Consider the following 20,285-nt stretch of genomic DNA (forward strand, 5'->3'; position numbering starts at 1 on the left):
ACTGGTGTGAAATGGTACCTCATAGTGGTTTTGAATTGCATTTCTCTGATAATGAGTGATGTTGAGCATCTTTTCATGTGTTGGTTAGCCATCTGTATGTCTTCTTTGGAGAAATGTCTATTTAGTTCTTTGGCCCATTTTTAAGTCCTAGGACAGACTGGGAAGTATGAAGCAGCAGTATTCAAAGTTTATGCCAAAATATTTCCAAAATTAAAATGATCTTATGACTCAGATTAAAGGGATACACAGAATCCCAAGCAGACTAAATAAAAAAATTAAGTCCCAGATCTATCACAGTGAAATGACAGGGCAACAAAAACTAAGGAAATAAAACTACCCAAGGGGGGAAATGGGTGAATTTAACTCAGATGACCATTATATCTACTACTGTGGGCAAGAATACCTTTGAAGAAATGAGGTAGCCATCATAGTCAACAAGAGTATGAAATGCAGTACATGGATGCAAGCTCCAAAATGACAGAATGATCTCTGTTCATTTCCAACGCAAACCATTCAATATAACAGTGATCCAAGTTTATGCCCCAACCAGTAACGCTGAAGAAGCTGAAGTTGAATGGTTCTGTGAAGACCTACAAGACCTTCTAGAACTAACACCAAAAAAAGATGTCCTTTTCATTACCGGGGACTGGAATGCAAAAGTAGGAAGTCAGGAAACACCTGGAGTAGCAGGCAAATTTGGCCTTGGAATACGGAATGAAGCAGGGCAAACACTAATAGAGTTTTGCCAAGAGAATGCAGTGGTCATAGCAAACACCCTCTTCCAACAACACAAGAGAAGACTCTACACGTGGACATCACCAGATGGCCAACACCGAAATCAAACTGATTATATTCTTTGCAAAGATGGAGAAGCTCTATACAGTAAGCAAAAACAAGACCGGGAGCTGACTGCGGCTCAGATCAAGGCTCCTTATTGCCAACTTCAGACTTAAATTGAAGAAAGTAAGGAAAACCACTAGACCATTCAGGTATGACCTAAACCAAATCCAATTATACAGTGGAAGTGACAAATAGATTCAAGGGATTAGATCTGATAAGAGTACCTGAAGAACTATGGATGGAGGTTCATGACATTGTGTAGGAGGCAGTGATCAAGACTATCCCCAAGAAAAGCAAAAAGGCAAAATGGTTGTCTGAGGAGGCCTTACAAATAGCTGAGAAAAGAAGAGACGAGAAAGGCAAAGGATAAAAGGAAGGATATACCCATTTGAATGCAGAGTTGCAAAGAATAGCAAGGAGAGATTAAAAAGCCTTCTGATCAATGCAAAGAAATAGAGGGAAACAATAGAATGGGAAAGACTAGATATCTCTTCAAGAAAATCAGATACCAAGGGAACATTTCATGCAAAGATGGGCTCGATAAAGGACAGAAATGGTATGGACCTAACAGAAGCAGAAGATATTAAGATGGCAATAATACACAGAAGAACCATACAAAAAAGACTGTCATGACCTAGATAACCATGATGGTGTTATCACTCATCTAAGGCCAGACATCCTGGAGTATAAAGTCAAGCAGACCTTAGGAAGCATCACTATGAACAAAGTTAGTGGAGGTGATGTAATTCCAGCTGAGCTATTTCAAACCCTAAAAGATGATGCTGTGAAAGTGCTGCCCTCAATATGCCAGCAAATTTGGAAAACTCATGAGTGGCCACAGGACTGGAAAAGGTCAGTTTTCACGCCAATCCCAAAGAAAGGCAATGCCAAAGAATGCTCAAACTACCGCACAATTGCACTCATCTCACACACTAGCAAAGTCATGCTCAAAATTCTCCAAGCCAGGCTTCAGCAATATGTGAACCATGAACTTCCAGATGTTCAAGCTGGTTTTAGAAAAAGCAGAGGAACCAGAGATCAAATTGCCTACATCCCTTAGATCATCAAAAAAGCAAGAGAATTTCAGAAAAACATCTACTACTGCTTTATTGATTGCATCAAAGCCTTTAACTGTGTGGATCACAAGAAACTGTGGAAGATTCTGAAAGCAATGGGAATACCAGACCACCTGACCTGCCTCTTGAGAAATCTGTATGCAGGTCAGGAAGCAAGTTATTATTTGTTTTTAAATTTTATTTTAAACTTTACAATATTGTATTCATTTTGCCAAATATTGAAATGAATCCACCACAGGTATACCCGCGTTCCCCATCCTGAACCAGGAAGCAAGTTAGACTGGGACATGGAACAGCAGACTGGTTCCAAATAGGGAAAGGAGTACACCAAGGCTGTATATTGTCACCCTGTTTATTTAACTTATATGCAGAGTACATCATGAGAAACGCTGGGCTGGAAGAAACACAAGCTGGAATCAAGATTGCCGGGAGAAATATCAATAACCTCAGATACACAGATGACACCACCCTTATGGCAGAAAGGGAAGAACAACTAAAGAGCCTCTTGATGAAAGTGGAGAGTGAAAAAGTTGGCTTAAAGCTCTACATTCAGAAAACGAAGATCATGGCATCTGGTCCCATCACTTCATGGGAAATAGATGGGGAAACAGTGGAAAGTGTCAGACTATTTTGGGGGGCTCCAAAATCACTACAGATGGTGACTGCAGCCATGAAATTAAAAGATGCCTGCTGCTTGGAAAAAAGTTATGACCAACCTAGACAGCATATTAAAAAGCAGAGACATTACTTTGCCAACAAGGTGTCCGTCTAGTCAAAGCTATGATTTCTCCATGTCATGTATGGATCTGAGTTGGACTATGAGGAAGGCTGAGGGCCAAAGAATTGATGCTTTTGAACTGTGGTGTTGGAGAACACTTGAGAGTCCCTTGGACTGCAAGGAGATCCAATCAGTCCATCCTAAAGGAGATCAATCACGAATATTCATTGGAGGGACTGATGTTTAACCTGAAGCTCCAATACTTTAGCTACCTGATGCGAAAAACTCACTGGAAAAGACCCTGATGCTGGGAAAGATTGAGGGCAGAAGAGGATGACAAGAGGATGAGATGGCTGGATGGCCTCCCCGGCTCAATGGACATGATTTTGAGTAAACTCCAGGAGTTGGCGATGGGCTGGGAGGCCTGGTTGCTGCAGTCCATGGGGTCACAAAGAGTTGGACACGACTCAACAATTGAACTGAAGGGGGTGGGGGAAGACTAGTTTACTATAGGTCTGTCATTTTATAACTAAATGCCACAAGACCGTGCTGAGGGAAAATATTAAGCCTGACCTAAGCATGAAGGCAAAATAGTTCCAAATTACAAAGACTAAAGAGTTCATTAAGCCACTCTAGAAAACTATGAAATCATTTCAACAAGAAACTTAAACCCTTTAGGAAGGCAGGAGATGAAGCAATAGCGAATAAAGAGGTTGATAAATCTTGGTAACTCTAAATACATGTTTGACTGAAAATTACAATATCCTCTCAATCAATCTGGAAGGTTGGCTGGGGAGGGACAAAATAATGTGGAACTAACAAGCCAAAAAAATTGATGGAAGATTATTAGGGCAGGAATAGAGGAAAAGTGGAGTTAAATGTTGAAAGCAGGATATTAAAATACTGAGTACTAAAAAAGGGAATATAAAAATTCTAAAATAAAGATAAAAAATTCAGCTTAGATATGACTTGGTTATCCTTTCTAGATTAAGTCTAAAAGTCCCAGGCAACCACTTTAACCTTTTAAATGACTTTTTCTACAGAGATATCAAAATGGAACAGATGCATTTTTCTCTCTGGAAGACTTATTTCAATTGCTTTCATCGCAGCCTGAAAATCTACTGGAGGTAATTAGAAACTTGGCTTTTATCCTAGCAGGAAAATATCTGCACTGACCTCTTTGTGAGTAAACATTAACATTTTTACCTGGGATATACAGCTTTAATACGTAATGGTTCCTAGTGCATTACAACCCCGTGGGTTGTAACCAGGCTCCACTGTACATTGTTCCCCCCTTCCAAATAATCACAAAGGTATAATCGGATTCATAAAATCCATGTTGGATCAATAGACAGTACATACTTGACAAATTAAGTACATACTTGGCAAATTAAGGCACACCTTAGTCTTTCTGGTAGCACTGTACTTACATGACAGTCCACAGGGTGGATTTAGCTTAGCTTATAAACAGCTAGGATAAGTAATAAAAATAACAGGAAGATAATATTAGATGTAAGACCAGCTTTTATATTGACAATCTATTTAAAAATCAAATGTGATGTTCAAAGACAGTCTTCCCCCCACTATACCATAGTCTCATTTGAGCTCACATTGTGTAGTTGGTTGCCTGCATTTAAGGGAAATTGTTCACAGCCAACAGCATATCCTTATTTGTATAGAGGCGTTAAGAGAACTGTAAGTACTGCTTTATGTATTAGAACTGGTGTTGAAATAGTTTTATGTATTTACAGCATTTTTCCTCTCCTTTTTCAGGGAGTCTCACTGGGAGATATTGCTCCTCTCCCCAGAAGTATCAATGATGGCATGAATTCCCCCACACATTATAATGTAAATTTTAGCGAAGCTGTAAGTCATGATGTAAGTCTCCACGAGGCCATGTTACGGTGTTCTGACAATACATTTAGAAGGGATCCAGTAGCAAGGACTTTACAGCCACAAGAACAAATTCTACAGTTAAGTTCTATTACCAATACTGAACAGACCCTTCCTGGAACTAATTTGACAGGATTTCTTCCATTTGTTGACAATCAGATGAGGAATCTAAGCCAAGACCATCTGTATGATCTTGATATAAACATACTTGATGAGACAAACTTAATGTCTTTGGCCACAGGTTTTGATCCCATGGAAGTTTCTTGGCTGCTTGAAGAACCAGGTTATGATTCTGGGCTTTCCTTAGACTCAAGTAACAATAGCACCTCTGTTATCAAGTCTAATTCTTCTCACTCTATATGTGAAGGTGCTACAGGTTCTAGCAGTGACCTTTCCCACCATGACCTAGAAGGGGCTGTAGGAGGATACTGTCCAGAGCCCAGTAAGCTTTGTTACATCAATGACAAAAGTGATTCTCATTTTCACGGAGACCTTGTATTTCAACATGTATCACATAACCACACTTACCACTTAGAGCCAAGTGCACTAGAATCCACTTCAGAATCTCTCTCAATGCCTGGGAAGTCACAGAAAATAAGTAGATACCTGAATGACACAGACAGAAACTTAAGCCGTGATGAACGACGTGCTAAAGCTTTGCATATCCCTTTTTCTGTGGATGAAATTATCCGCATGCCTGTAGATTCTTTCAACAGCATGTTAAGCAGGCATTATCTAACAGATTTACAAGTGTCGCTCATCCGTGACATTAGACGAAGAGGGAAAAATAAAGTTGCTGCTCAGAACTGCCGAAAGCGTAAACTGGATGTAATTTTGAATCTGGAAGATGATGTATGTAGCTTGCAAGCAAAGAAGGAAACCCTTAAAAGAGAGCAATCCCAGTGTCACAAAGCTATAAACATAATGAAACAGAAACTGCACCACCTCTATCGTGATGTTTTTAGTAGGTTAAGAGATGATCAAGGTAGACCAGTCAGTCCAAACCAGTATGCTCTTCAGTGCACCCACGATGGAAGTGTTGTGATCGTACCCAAGGAATTAATGATTCCAGGCCAGAAAAAGGAAAACCAAAAGGGAAAACGAAAAAATGAGAGAAAAAATTGAAGATGGATTACACCAATACACATAAAAGCAGTCAGAAACTGATAAAGGCTCACACATCTGCTTCCAAGTTTAGCTGTTAGCTTTTAAGTACTACAACTTCAAGCTTATGTGGACAAGTTTAGGTATCAGTATCAGACCTGGGGCAGAAGCCACAACTTCATTAAGTCGTAACAGTACGTACAATGTGACATGAAAACAGCATTACTTTGGTAGCCATTTCTTAAGATGGTCTTTTAAAAAGCAAACACTGGATGAAATTATTTCAAAATGTTTTTTGACTTAAAATGCAATTTAACCTTAAGGTTTTTTCACTTAGCACTGAAGTTTGGTGTTTTTTCAAGAGCCTTTTTAATTTTTATGAATCCTTAACTTATATAGCTTTTTCTGTGGAAATAAACTTTATATTTGACTTTATAAAGTGCTCACTTTTGCCTTTTATAGATGCTAAGCAAATTTACCTTATAGTTCTCCTCCAAAACACCCACAAAAATACAGGTGAATATCCAGCAAATAGGACAGCAATAGTATTAAATTACAAATTGATCAGACTCTAGCCAAACTGAAGTCAGTATACTGAACTGACAATATTGGCCTCCCCCACCCCTCCAAAATTAACACATGACATGAAACAGACCAGGTTCTACTCTAGGATGCACCCCCCGCCAAATTATCCAGGAGCTTTCAAAATACTGTACTACATTAATGTCTGAGGACAAAGAGCCTCCCCCACGTAACTACATGCATACGGGGAACTGGAACTCCCTGGCAGTAAAGCCAGCCTGTAGGGATTGGCTCCCTTATCTAGGAAATTGTCAAGTTCACACCAAAAAACAAAAAAACACCCCACCAAATTGCTTAAATGTGAAAACATTATGGATCATACAATAACTCAAAACTTACACTAAGGGATAAATCAGTAAATGAGTAGACTGAACAAATAAAAGCAAAATGAAATGATTTTATAAAAACAAAGGAGACTTGAAAACTTGGTCATCTTAGAAATGACAGCACTCGAAAAGAGTTAACATGGGGACAGCTGTCCGAACTATCATGGTTTGAGAACAGCAGCACAAATGCTGTCCACTCTGACAGGGCTCCCTGAATGGTGCTAGTGGTAAAGAATTTCACCTGCCAATGCAAGAGATGCCAACTTTGATCCCTGGAACAAGTAGCTGCCCACTTCACTCAGGTCAGGCACAACTGAACTCCTACACACACAGTATCTGATTAGAAAAACCTAAGGTTAGACATTAGAATCTTCACTACCCAGTATCACAAGTCAGTTATTTTAGGTTACTGAACTGCGAAGTAAGTTACAGAAAACTTCCATTTTAAACTGAACCTAAGAATCTGTTTCAAAGCAAAATGATTCCTGATCAAAGTTCAGCTCTTCTGACCAGTTCTGAACAACGCCCACTTCAGTGCTGACCCGCCTGCTTTTTGGAAGGCAACACAACTCATGTGTTCTGGCTTAAGAGGCACAAGTTATTTCAAGTTTGTAACAATGTCCACAAAACCAATTTACTTGTGAAAGTTTATGCAACTATCCTGGTTTGCTCAATTGAATGTCCTTTTCAGGCTCAGCATCTTCCCCAATCCCTGAAAATGTCAAAATCACAAAGAACTATAGAACATCAAACGAGGAAGGGGTACAATTTAAGAGCTGGAATTCAAAACATTCACAGTAAAATTTAAACATTGCAAGATATAAGGTATTTGGTGCATTGTCCCCAAAGATATATGAATGAAGCAATCACCAGCCAGTTCAATCTCACTTGCCATGGGCTTGTCTGGACAGTCACTTTGTACAAGACACACACTGGACTCTGGTACAGTACTGAAGCTGCTTACTCCCCAGGGGTTAGCAGTCAAAGCGTCATCCCAGCATTTTAGTTGAAGTTCCCTACTTATCAATTCATACCCCGAGACTAATCAGACTGTTCTAGTTCCGAGATCATCTTGAGTTCACACATTGACCCAAACATTTCATTTTGAATTGCTTCCAACGTTAAAGTAGTCCCTTTTCCTTTCCTATAGGACATTGTTGGTCCTGAAATCATCCCTTTGTGATAAAATTACATTAGTTGAAAATCAGGTGAAATCTGGTTCAATCTCTTTTTCTTCCTATGAAAAGCTTACATCCCTTTTGGCACCTAACAGGCCATGATGAAATCCCCAGGTGAAATTAAAACTACTGTACGTAATTCAAGCAATGCAGATGTTAAGTCAGTCTTCTCTTTTTGACCCCCTGGATTTGCTGGGATCCTATGGAATTCTCTGGGCAAGAATAGTGGGTAGCCATCCCCTTTTCTACCCAGGGATCAAACCCAAATTTCTTTGGAGGATTCTTTCCTGTCTGAGCCACCAGGCAGTTCAAACAATGGGTGCTCAGCAAGACCTGGATATTTGGGGTCCATTTCAAGGCTGGCTCCAGCTCAGCACTGACCCTTAGGATACAGAAGCCATTGAAAGCCTAAATGCCAAAATTCCTACTCCAGAAAAAGTCATCCTATGGAATATGTACCAGTGTTTGACAATTTAAACATTTCACTTAAATGTTAAAATACCTTAGTCTCCCTTCACCCATCATCTTCAAAGATCTGAATGTTTCTTTTACTACTTGCAGGAACAGCAGAGCAGCATTAAAATCATCGGGTACATACTACCTGAGAACATGTTTCAAATTTTGAAGACACATAAGTGAAACCAAGACCAAACTGTATACATGCACTTCAGGTATACTGAAATCAGTGATATTTTCTACCTCCTGCAAAGGCACCATATACCCCACACTTGAACAGTAACTGAATATAATTAAAAGAATTTGAGACCAACTTTAACTTGTACTCACACACTTACTTGGGATAGTGAAAACCAAATAATATCCAGTTTCGAAACATTTCACCAGACACACACTCACCAGGGGTGGGAGCAACCCCCCCAAGATGGCTCCCAGTAATGCGTGCTTTTTGTTTACCATGTGAGCAACTCCTCCCACCCCCCGACATGATCACAAGACAACTTTCAAACATGTGTTGCATTTGTTAAGTCTGTTGCTTCACTACAGGTGAAGTAAAGAGCCAGCAGCTATCTTCAACTCATATCATTAGGCCATTTTGGATTCAAATTTGCAAGCCCCAATTATGTTTTCAAGCTCAGGTTATACAACCCTGAGCTTCAGCTAGAACCACAGCTAAGCTGTTTCCAAACGCTTTATGTATAAATACAGTGAGGTGAATATATTTAACAGAACTCAGAACTAACTCCCCTCTTTCAGGAAACTTCCTTAAACCTCATTTCTAAAAGAAAATTAGCAGCTCAACACTTAGGACACACCAACATTCCACATCACCTATTTCAAAATGTTAGTTCATTTCAGCCTGTTCATTCATATTAAAACATCTTCCCCTATTTGTGCTGGTGTTAAGTGCTAGGTGTTCCAAGATCATCTTATACCAACTTGATTTATCTTCAAAGTTTAACTTCTTCGCAGAGCTGGACATTTTTAACATCTTATTTTTCCTAATAAATCCACAGCCAGATGTTAACAAGTTCATAGTTAATAATGGATGGATTTTAAACAAAGCTCATCTTCTGTTAGCCATCATTTTGACTTACCTGTGAGATACCTCATTAAGAACCAAAATAGTAAAAACGTCAACTTTACTTCGTCCCCTTTGGTTTTTCATTGTTTCAAGTTAACATCCAGGTATACCATCATGTTTAACCCTCAAGACAACCACGATACTAGTGTAATACAACAAAACAAACCTAATTCAGAGATTTTATGTCTCCATGCATTTGCATAGCCACCTCTTTTGGACCACTTTAGCTGGTTAAAATCTGTAATTATTTTAAAACCACCACCAGCAATGTTAAACATACAAGGCAAAGCCAGAAATCTATAGCATTATTCAAACGCTGAATATACAGTGTATAAAGAATGGCATTTTATTAGGGACAGCCAGTAATGTCCACAATGCTTTTCTCATTTGTCTATCAATATTGAAAGGAAAATGGCAATATGCATTTGCTTTGTGAAACTGCTTTAAAAATCTAGGGGATGGCAATCCTTTAGACAACTTAATGTTCATAGAACAAGATTCACATTTTATGTGTAAACATTACACCAAGTATTTGAATACAAAAGTATTTATTTTATAACTTTATATTTAAAATAGAATTTTAATCTGTCTACTCACAAAACCTAATTCAAAACATGATAACATTTATCTCTCTAGCTGACTTGATGTTTACTCTTTTACAAACAATACTCAATTTGTAATTGTTTTATATTAAGACCCTGTAACTAAATGAAGTCTGTTTTATCAGAAAACATTTCCCTTTAATCTTAAAGAGTGCTTTTTTAAAATGAAGGCACCAACAAGAACTACTTTCAGATGGTACAGAATTTCTTATTTCTTGAAGACTCTGTGGTTGACCACTTCTTCATTAGTTACCTGCAGCAAGACACCTTCCTGCCAAAGGAAAAAAAAAGTATCTGAAGAAGTTTATCATGTTTGTCCAAAGAACCTAAATAACTTCAGTGGTGGTCTTAGGATCAAAGAAGACTCAGGTGCATACAGTAGAATATGCCCTGATTATCACATTCCTGAAAAGGCAATAAAGCCAGGCAATCAATCTCTGATGACATCTAAGAAATGAAATTTCAGCAGCCAAGCTATCTCTCTCCTATAGGGTAGGGATTGGGAAAGAATTACTGCATTTAAACCCAAGTATTTAGAATTGGATATGTACAGATTTATAATGCAGACACTTTATTCATAAATACATATTATCTGAAAGTAGATCCAACCATCTTGCCCTACCTTTTCCTTAGCCTGATCCTGATATGCATGTAAAGCTAGAACAGTATCGAAATAAAAAAAAAAGTCTTTATTTTAAAAACAAACAAAAAAAAGCCCTAGTTCACTCAAAATGCTTGATCCAAGAAATGTGAATACAGAAGGGTGTTAACGATGGGAAATTTCATGATTTAACTTGCAGCCTAACTTTTACCTACCATTTTACTACCAACACCACTGAAGGAACCAAGAAAAGCTTTATTAATGATCACTTGGCTTGCCTCAGCTGTTGAAATGAAGCACTTTACAGTCTTTGTGGCAGCAGAATATACTTGTCCATGGTTCATATCAATGCTAAAATTCCAGCAGGGAAAAAAATGATATGTTAAGCACCTGAATCTTCATAGAGGGGGAGGGGGTGGGAAAGAAGGAAAAAAAGGGGGAAAAAAAAAAAACAACCAAAATAATATAAGTAAAATGACAGATTGGAAAACAGGGTTTATAAAATTATTCTCTTGAGTTTATAAAATTGTTAAACTCAATTTATAGCTATGTTATACTACATAAGAACCAACTATACTGAAAGACCATTGAAGAGTATTAGTTTATCTTTGGGGGAGGAAAATTAAGAAAGGAAAAGTAAATGAGATCTTACCTAAAGAAGTTTAACTGAAGCTTAGAACTATTTTGCTCTACACCCTCAGCTTTCGTTGGCATCCTTAAAAACTACTGTAGTTAAAGCTTTGTAGAAACAGCACAGTTTTTTAAGACTGGCTGACCTTAGTAGCCGTCAAAGAGTTCTCTTGTACTAGACCTGTATCCCTGAAGAGTACCTCGCTGGGGTTATTTTCCTTTCCTTGCATTGAAGCAGCAGCATCTAAAAGATCTAAAAAGGTGTTTCTCCTTGCAGAGATATCCCTTAAGTTATCTAGATAATTTAATCCTCATGAATTGCAGACAACACACTTACATCTGACCAGCATTTATCTTACACAAATATAACAACAGCTTTGCAATAGACCTTAATTATACTACCCACTCCTTAACTTATTTAAAATAAAAAGTCTATAATTACACAATTTCCTTTAGAATTATTTTATTAAATCATAAATGTACAACAGCTTCTTAACTCTACACACGCACTTAAATTTTTTTAAAGGAAAAACGTTATGTCTTATTACACCATGATCCTGGCTAATAGCTTTTCAAAACTTTGAGAAAAATCTTAAAAAAGGTTTCACATGTCACCTGAAACTTACAAATTTAACATTATCAAAGAAGGAATGCTTCTACACTCTTACAAAGACCACTAGAAAGAAACAACAATTAAAAAGCTAAGAAACTGTCTCAAAGGCATTTTTTTACAATCCTTCCTCCACAGTAAGGTAATGTTATTAAATAATCCAATCCATTCACAAAATGGCTCTCTGCATCTGCTCTGGTGTCTTCTGCCATATCACTGCATATTTATGCATGACTGAGATAAGATTTTCCTTAACATTGTTATTTCGATAACCTGAAGCTGTTCTGTTACCTCTGGGCTCTCATCCTCTCCTATTTATACAGTGAAGCCTGTTTCAACAGAAGTAAAGAGTAAAAAAAAAATAGGTTATGAAATTATCCATCTAACCAGATTTTAAGGAAAGATAACATGATCCTAAAAAGCTTTTAACTCCTGGCAGCTAGGTCTCCCAAGACATTAACAATGTAAAACTTAAAAGCTACTTACCCATGGCAAATAGGAAGAAGCTCAGTATCTGCTTCTCCCTCCATAACCCCCACTTCCTCCACTGCCTCCTGGACCATAGTTTCCTAAAGTTAATGGAATAAGAGAAAACACACTTAATTTCCCAAATTATTTTATAACCAGTCTTTAAAACAAGCAGATCACAGACCATTAACTTGTTTTTAGTTAACCTCTTTACTCAAGAGACAAATTATCCAGATTCATAGATTATCACTACTATTCTTTTAGAGGACTCTTTCCCATAATCATACAAGTTAAGAGATTTTAAAGTATAACCAGCTTAAGAAAATGTAAGAAATCTATCTCAAGAATAACAATTTGAACTAAAAATTCAGATTTACTAAGCTAGCTTTCAAAGATCCAAGTCATACAAAATTTATACCACTTGCAAAGTGCTCTCAGCAAATTTGGCTTTTTCTTAGTCAGCCAAAAGGAAAAATCCCACTGAAAACATGTAGTTCATTTATTTTACACTACTAGATACCCCAACCTCTACAATTTCCCAAAGTGATGTTGCATTCTTATTTTCCCACAACTTTAATCTCCGCAACACTTTGTATTTGGTGGGACGTGTTACCCAAACATAAATAATGAACAATTGTCATCTTCAAGTCATGAAAAGTTAGTAACATTTCATCACTAATCTGAAAAATCTAATTACCTCCACCATATGGTCCCCCCATGTTCCTGCTACCACCAAAATTTCCACTCTTCATTGGACCATAGTTAGAAGGTTGTTGGTTATAATTTCCAAAATCATTGTAATTTCCACTCCCGTAATTTCCTGTAAAAAAAATTTGGAAATTTTTGCACAATGAACCTCATACAATCAAGTATTAAACCGATGATACATGCTAGGTATTTTAGACAAATTTCCCACAAAAACAAAGCAGAATGCAAAACACCTATCTACAGTTCTACATTTTTAAAGACAACTATTGACAACAATGAAATGAAAAATCTTACGTGTTAAATCCATTAATTCCAATCCAAATTCCCACATAAAGGTTGCAGGTGAATTTATTACCTCCTCCATAGTTGTCATAACCACCTCCGTAGCCCCCACCCTGGTTGCCATATCCAGGTCCTCCACCACCATATCCTCCTCTTCCTCCTCCATAACCAGGGCTACCTCCAAAATTGCCACCTATTATAAAATAAGCCTTTAAGTAATTAGTATTTTCAACGCCATTTGAACTGTCTTATTATATCCATTTCCAGCTTTCCAAAACTTAATTTTGCAAGATTCTTTCCATAACATCTTCTCTAATAGCCTCAAGGGCAGATTCTGAATATCCACCTTGGTGAACAGTTGCCAGTGAAGATGGCCTACCCACAACCAACTGGGTAAAACCTTTATAAATATCTGTAATGCCACTGGTCTCCCCCAAAAACTAAATAAATATATTATGGATTCCCTTGACAGTATCTTGAAATAATTATATTTGTGTAAGTTTGTGGGGTAAGTTGGGGCAGACAAGACGTGTGGGCTAATGCGAATTACCTACCATTTCTCTTAAATAAAATGCCCACTATACCTTTTTCTTCAGTAGAAATGGGGGGAGGGGGGAAGAACCAGAAATTAGCAAACTCACACTGACTTAAAACTTCAATCGGTAGTTTCAGATTGCTTGCAGTTAACTGTAAAAACTCATCTTTCTCATAAAACCAAATCAATATTTGGATTTCAAAGCAAAGCTGGAAATAGTGACATGTAGGAGCGTAACTTAAATCATGCCTAATCAGTGCAAAACCAGAATGAGGTCTATCCTGAGCTCAGTTTCAAACCTCTTCTTTCGACATTTGTCATTAAGTACCTATCTTTTCTGTACTTCAATAAAAGACATGAACTAAAACTTAACAGTGGCTTAAAAACTTAGCTAGACACAGAAGCAGCACACTAGGTATGTTCTGGAAAAATTCTCTTGGGGACTTTTGGGACATTGTCCTGGTAGATTCATCTTGGTAAGAGATAAGACAACACAGTGCTCCTACAAACACTCCCCTGTCACAATGTTCATCTTGCCAATAACCACTTTTTAATACTTTTAAGGAAAACACTATACAAAATATCACTATCTCCAATTCTTTTGCTTGAGAAACAATTGGGCATCTTTTAAGTTCTTATTTAAAATCTATCCAATTAATGTTGCAAAAGTATAACACCACCTCCAAGTAATTTTTTTGGTAATTTTCAACAGCTAAGATGAAAATTTAGAAGAGACATTTCATGTTTATGCTTAAGATTTTAGACAGGTATTATCAAAAAGTAGAAAAAACTGACCTCCAGGTCCTCCTCCATACCCATTATAGCCATCCCCAAATCCACGGCCACTTCCATATCCATCTGTTAAGGGCGGAAGAAAAGGAGGATTATTTCATTCTGGTTTATGTCACTCAATTTTTTAGCTTCTACTTCCTCCAGGTTGTCCACTTTTAAAAAGCAGTTAACAATGGACAGTGGCAGTTTTTCTACTTACTACGTAGTTAACTGAGATTAACCCATACATAAAGCCTAAAACAAAGAAACTTTTAGATCTCTTCAAACCTCACTATTCATAAAATGTCTCCTAAATTTAAAATGGCTACAATGTCCTTTTAACTCTTCCAGAAAATGAAGACCATGAAACAATCTCTGCCATTATCTGTCCATGATTAGAGGTATACAAATCTGATTTTAAATGTTACCTCTTGCCAACCAAATTAGAATATCCCATTAGGACAGATCTCACTTTAAGTCTTACAGATAACAAAGTAGGTTGGACTTCCTAGATTCCAATCAAAACTGTTTTTCAAGCACATTCACCCTCCTAAGCTTAGAAGGTGGACTTACCAGATCCTCCTCTAAAGTTACTTCCTGGTCCTGGTCCAAAATTTCCACCGCCACCACGAGAATCTCCAAAACCAAAGTTGCCTACAATAAACACAATGTTTATTGTTAGTAATGAACATTTATACAAATAAATCCTAAGAAAAATACGGAATTAAAAGTTACCTCCTCTTCCACTTCTAGAACTTTGGACCTCCTGCATTTCTTGTCTAGACAAAGCCTTTCTTACTTCTGCATTATGACCATTGATAGTATGGTATTTTTGCACTGGAATGAAAAGTTCAGAGTCCATTAAGTCAGCATCCTGTAATAGCTAAGTTTCAAGCTCACTTTTTAACAAAGTTGTAGGTGTCAATATACCCAAAATGTTCAAGAACTACAATCCTAGCACTTATAAACACTTACACACAATCTTATCCACAGGATCATGGTCATCAAAAGTAACAAATCCAAAGCCTCTTTTCTTTCCAGACTGCCTGTCAGTAATAATCTCAATGGTATCAATTTTTCCATATTCCTCAAAGTAATCTCTAAGATGATGTTCCTCAGTATCTTCCTTAATTCCACCAACAAACAGCTTCTTCACAGTTACATGAGCCCCCGGCTTTCCAGATTCCTGAAATAAGAGGAAAAAAAGTCATCCTGACAGAAGAAACCACAAACAGGAGTAAGAGCACACTATCTGGGTAATAAGCATGGCTTCTATCTTATGGCCAAATACTAAGTAAGGCACCTTTATGATAAAGAACCTTGTTCTTTGAAAAGCCACTAACTGTGAAACAGAATTTAGGCCCAAATTGTTTACTGAACAAACAAGTTGCCTATTTGCTCACCTCTCTTGCAACAGCACGTTTTGGCTCAACCACTCTCCCATCAATTGAATGAGGTCTTGCAGCCATGGCAGCATCAACTTCAGCCATGGAAGAAAAAGTCACAAAACCAAATCCTCTTGATCTTTTGCTTGCAGGATCCCTCATTACCTTGAAATACAAAGCAGTGATGTTACCATTTGTTATTACTTACAGCATTTAAAAATAATCAACATAAATTTAAGTGAGTTTCTCTAAGTCACTTAACATCTTTCAGAGAAATCTAACAGTTGAAAGATTAGTACCCTTAAGCACTTCCACAATTAACGTACCACACAATCTGTAAGTTTTCCCCATTGCTCGTAGTAGTTCCTCAAACTTTCTTCTGTAGTTTCAAAGCTCAAGCCACCAATAAAGAGTTTACGGAATTGTTCCTTTTCTCTCTGCAAAGGAAAACAGCATTTCAATTTTTATTTACATTTTCTTTTTGTATGCTGGAAATAAAATTCTTAAATATGAGGTGACCTGCTGGCAGAGTACCTTTTTCCTCTCCAAAGGAACAGTTTCTAAAGTTTTCTGGGGGGAAAAAAAAAACTTACATCAAATTTAAACCATATGTTAAACTGCATATTAGTTGTGTTACACCAAAAAAAAAAAAATTGCCTCAACCAAACTACACGTTTCAAAACCATTATGCTTGATATAAATTTACTTGACATTAAATGAGTTTAAACAAATATAGCATCACTTAGTTTTAAAAAAAATCTTTCTGAAGAAAGAAGAGCAAATCTATTCCCTGGTGACTGTAAAGTTAAGAGTCTTATCAACATCTGCATTCGATCCTATAACTCAGAACAGAGAAGTTCACTTTTACATATTCAAATACAAATTCTTAAAATATAACAACTTTTGCTTTATAACCCACAGTTCCCATTTATTTCTGGATTTAGCATTTAAAAAATGAGTTTCCCGTCATTGCTCCCTCTGGTGGTGACTATAATGTAACTCAATTTTCAAAACCCTGGAAAACTTAGTATTGACTTTCTTTCTCATATACCAACTCTCCAGAGAAAATCTTAAATGTTCAATATATGTGGCAAAATAGCCTCAAAATTTATGTTTTCTGACCAAGGTAAAATGACTTTTATGATTAACGGTGTCTAAAGCACATACTTTAATATAGCTGGTTTTGTTGACGGCACAATCAACTATTACCGAACCAAAAGACAAATACAGTAAAAGACACTGTAATCACTTTTTTCAAAAACCATAAAAATATTTAAATGACCACTGTGACTATCCCCTCTAGTTACAAAATATCACTACTACGATTTACACTTCACCATGTAGAACTCAGTGGTCTTCTGGCAAATTACACAGCATAAAACAACTTTCACGTGAAAAGAGAGCCTGAGGTGAAATCTCAATCCTTACAAACCAGCAAGCATATAAGCTACATTAATAGCTCTGTATTTTGCGCTATCAGTTAAGGAAGCCTGGACCACTGTATTTGGTTTTCAGTTGACTAGGTTAAATAACATAGAAACACAGGAAATTAGCCACCAAGTGCATGTAGTTAAATTTATTAAATAGAACTACAACACTCAACCCATAGTTCCATGAAGTTTCTCTCCATGCATGATATTATCCCAACAGTTCAGAAAACAGTGATAATTCAGAGATTTCTTTGCCTGTATAGCTACTTTTAAGATTCTGACATTTTTGAAAAGACAAATAAATTCTCAAAGTAGCTTATGAAACACTTAAAAGATCTATTAAAACGGTAACTTGGCATACTGGTATTTGTACACTCAAGCATATTTTATTTATTCCAAATACTTGTCAGTTAACTGGCCTTTTAAAACCCAAATAGAGAGACTAAAATACATCTACAACATTACAAATCACTAACAAAAGGCAAAAACTCATTACTTACCTCATTTTCCAAACTTACCCGCTGTCCACTATCGATTACAAACAAAGTTATTTTATAAGCGTGCTTAGGGTCAATGAAAATACCCAGGCAGACCCCCTTCGCTTGAGACCTTATGCTTATCAATGTAATCATCAACCATGATTGCAAACATAAACGAGAAAAGCAAGTGACAAAGTTCAAAAACATAGTGGCTCAGCCTAATAAAAGTTTTGTATACAGCAGAACACGCATTGAGGGACCGAGCCATGTTTTAATTAGAGTACAACTAAACTCATAATTTCAAGTTTATCACTAAAAAAACACCCGTAGTTTTACCCAGTAAAGACTAAATTCCCCGATAAAAATACTACTTAAAATACAAATTATACGATTAAAAAAGAATCCGTCAGGAAAATAAAGGATTCTGTACCGAACACCGCCCACCCCCAAAGACCACCTTCCCCACGGCCTCCCGCAAAAACGATAATCTTCTCTAAAATTTTCATCTTATTTTCCTACGATTCAACTGCCTTTTCAATCACCGGAAACGCAGGTAAAACTGTTACTCAAACAAGGACTGAAAAACAAAATGTGAGGTCTTTACACCATGGCTCGCGTGAAACCGGGCCCAACACCCTAGAGGGTTTCACCTCCTAGGCCGAGCGAAACCGCCCAGGAGAACGCCGCCCCTCCCCCCGCCCTTCGGTGCGGCTCCTGAACGCAATGGCGCCATTTCATCGAGGGGAAGGGAGCGAGCCTCTAATGAGGTGCGCAGGACTTTAAAGCGCCAAGCTCCGTAAACACTCGGAATCCACCTCGAAATAGCATGAAAACAGTCCGAAAAGAGAAATAAATAGTTACCCACTTCTAGTCCTTACTGAAAAAATCAAGCTAGTCAAATTTAGAGAGTTAAAAAGAAATCGCTGCGAGGAAGGAGAGAAATGAAAATGGCGGCCGCCAAATCCGGTTCCCGGGAGGGGGGAGGGGAAGCTCCGCAGCCCGGTTCGCTAGGACCCAAAACCCGCCAAAACGCTCCAACGCGGGGACGCCGGGACCCCCATACCACCCTTCCTTAAAAACGATGTAGGAATTCCTGCCTCCGCGCCCCACTTTCAGTAAAGAGGGGCTGCGTCCGCCATGTGGAAGCTCCCCATCCCCCACCCACAGCAAAGGGAAATGGCGCCGTGAGGCTGAGGGTGGGGAAGGTGCTGTACAATTAGGCCTCTGCTAACGACCCCTCTCCAAAAATACCCTGAGACCAACCGCTTATGAAGTGGCCCAATTTCGCTGCCGCTCTCCCACGGAGGCGGATGGCCGACTTCCAATAAGGCGCCAACGGCCTCGCCATGCCCTTTCCAACAACTCATTGATTTCAAACCCGTTACCTCCATCGCGGACTCAGTCGCTTCAGCCCGATTTCCCGCAGCCGAGCGAGATGAGAGAGATCTCCGCGGACGAACACGAACCGGACTCGTCCTGGCGCTGTAGTGAGAACTGCCGCTGCTCGAGAAACAACACCGCTGGAGCACCTCCACTCCAGACCCGGCGCTGCTGCTACTGCCGCTAGAGCCGCTGCCGCCGCTTTTCTAGAACCTTCCCCCCGACTAACGCGTCTTCCCCTACGTCAGGCCGTTGCGTAAACGTCCTAACCGCCGCCAATGGCGGGAACGCTCTACGACCTCCTAGCGCCAAGTACGTGCCCCTCCCCTTTTAAGGCCAGCACTGGTGCTGGACGTCAGTTGCGTAAAAGGGCTCTGTAAATTGCGGAAGGCTCGAGTCCTGCGTATTTCTGTCTCTCGGAATTGGGGCCTGCCCCCGCAGGGCAGGTGAGAAACGGTCGCGCAGTTTGAAATTAACGCTGTTGGGAGGAGCTTAATCCTCAACCCAAAGGTCCAGCCCCCTCAACCCAGGAGGTGGTCCTTACAGCAACGCTTCGATAGCTTTTCCCCGGCCCCCAGTTTTAAAAAAATCTTTGTAGCCTCTTCCACTGTGTTTTCCCTCCCCCACCTTCTCCTATCCTACCCCGTCTGCGCGGAGAACCGACTGGCCTCTTCCGGAAATACCCGAAGCGACTTCTAGTCAACGAATTACACTTAACGATCCACCACCCTAACCCTGGCCAATGTTTTTGGGGTCCACATTTCAGGTAGTCGAAAGTGGTGCTCGTTCTTAGTTCCCGATTCCTCCCACCCACCCCCAGCTTTTGGAGGCACCCAACCCCAGGGGCGAGGAAGTGGGCGGAGTCCTGTTTTGGCGCCAGTCGCTAAGGCGGCAGCAAAGCAGGAAACACCCCCGCCGAGTACACTTAGGTCGAAGCCCTCAGCCCCCTGCTCGCCCTCCCCTCGGGGGACCACCAGACGCCACGCCGCGAACTCTTTAAGAGCCGCCGTCACCACCCCCCTCCTTTCCCCCCTCCCTCGGGCCCTGGCTCGGGCTCCCGGCGGGCACTGCGCGGCGCGCGGCCCCACCCCCCCCGGGGCGCGCGCCCACCCCGCCCCTCGCGGCTGCCTGGCGTGGGCGGTGCCAC

The 20,285-nt window shown here is 39.2% G+C and overlaps 2 protein-coding genes across 7 annotated transcripts in view; one reads left to right on the top strand and one right to left on the bottom strand.

The window, feature by feature from the left end:
* Window positions 1-6,289, top strand: part of NFE2L3 (nuclear factor, erythroid 2-like 3) — a 34,708-nt gene extending 28,419 nt beyond the window's left edge. The window contains exons 3-4 of the mRNA XM_010855383.1: window positions 3,678-3,761; window positions 4,408-6,289. Coding sequence (XP_010853685.1) covers window positions 3,678-3,761; window positions 4,408-5,652 — 1,329 coding nt within the window. The 3' untranslated portion in view covers window positions 5,653-6,289. The remainder of the gene's footprint in view (window positions 1-3,677; window positions 3,762-4,407) is intronic.
* Window positions 6,290-9,578: 3,289 nt separating this feature from the next.
* On the bottom strand, window positions 9,579-19,369 carry HNRNPA2B1 (heterogeneous nuclear ribonucleoprotein A2/B1). Of its 6 annotated transcripts, none has more exons than XR_826657.1 (13): window positions 19,144-19,368; window positions 16,384-16,419; window positions 16,176-16,286; window positions 15,868-16,014; window positions 15,440-15,650; window positions 15,200-15,301; window positions 15,038-15,118; window positions 14,489-14,551; window positions 13,232-13,351; window positions 12,866-12,988; window positions 12,187-12,269; window positions 10,676-10,811; window positions 9,579-10,130 (listed from the first exon to the last, which is right to left on the bottom strand). XR_826657.1 is itself a non-coding variant. In XM_010855379.1 (12 exons), exons 1-11 carry the CDS (start codon window positions 19,147-19,149, stop codon window positions 12,208-12,210), a joined length of 1,062 nt encoding a protein of 353 aa, XP_010853681.1. In that variant the 5' UTR covers window positions 19,150-19,368; the 3' UTR covers window positions 9,579-10,130; window positions 12,187-12,207. The 6 variants fall into 6 exon arrangements, 4 of the variants coding, with proteins under 4 accessions (XP_010853681.1, XP_010853680.1, XP_010853683.1 ...); XR_826656.1 differs by having other exon boundaries at window positions 9,789-10,130; window positions 10,676-12,029; window positions 19,144-19,367; XM_010855379.1 differs by lacking the exon at window positions 10,676-10,811.
* Between the last annotated feature and the right edge of the window lie 916 nt (window positions 19,370-20,285).

Source organism: Bison bison, unplaced genomic scaffold (genome assembly GCF_000754665.1).
Source record: "Bison bison bison isolate TAMUID 2011002044 unplaced genomic scaffold, Bison_UMD1.0 scf7180017864364, whole genome shotgun sequence".
In the NCBI taxonomy this organism is placed as follows: domain Eukaryota; kingdom Metazoa; phylum Chordata; class Mammalia; order Artiodactyla; family Bovidae; genus Bison; species Bison bison.

What these genes read in the sequence shown, in the direction of transcription:
- HNRNPA2B1 (XM_010855379.1), bottom strand. An exon ending in TTCCTTTGGAGAGGAAAAAG is followed by an intron (nt 16,287 to 16,383) that starts GTACTCTGCCAG and finishes TTTCCTTTGCAG; the next exon opens with AGAGAAAAGGAACAATTCCG. An exon ending in GTATGGAGGAGGACCTGGAG is followed by an intron (nt 13,352 to 14,488) that starts GTCAGTTTTTTC and finishes ATTTTATAATAG; the next exon opens with GTGGCAATTTTGGAGGTAGC.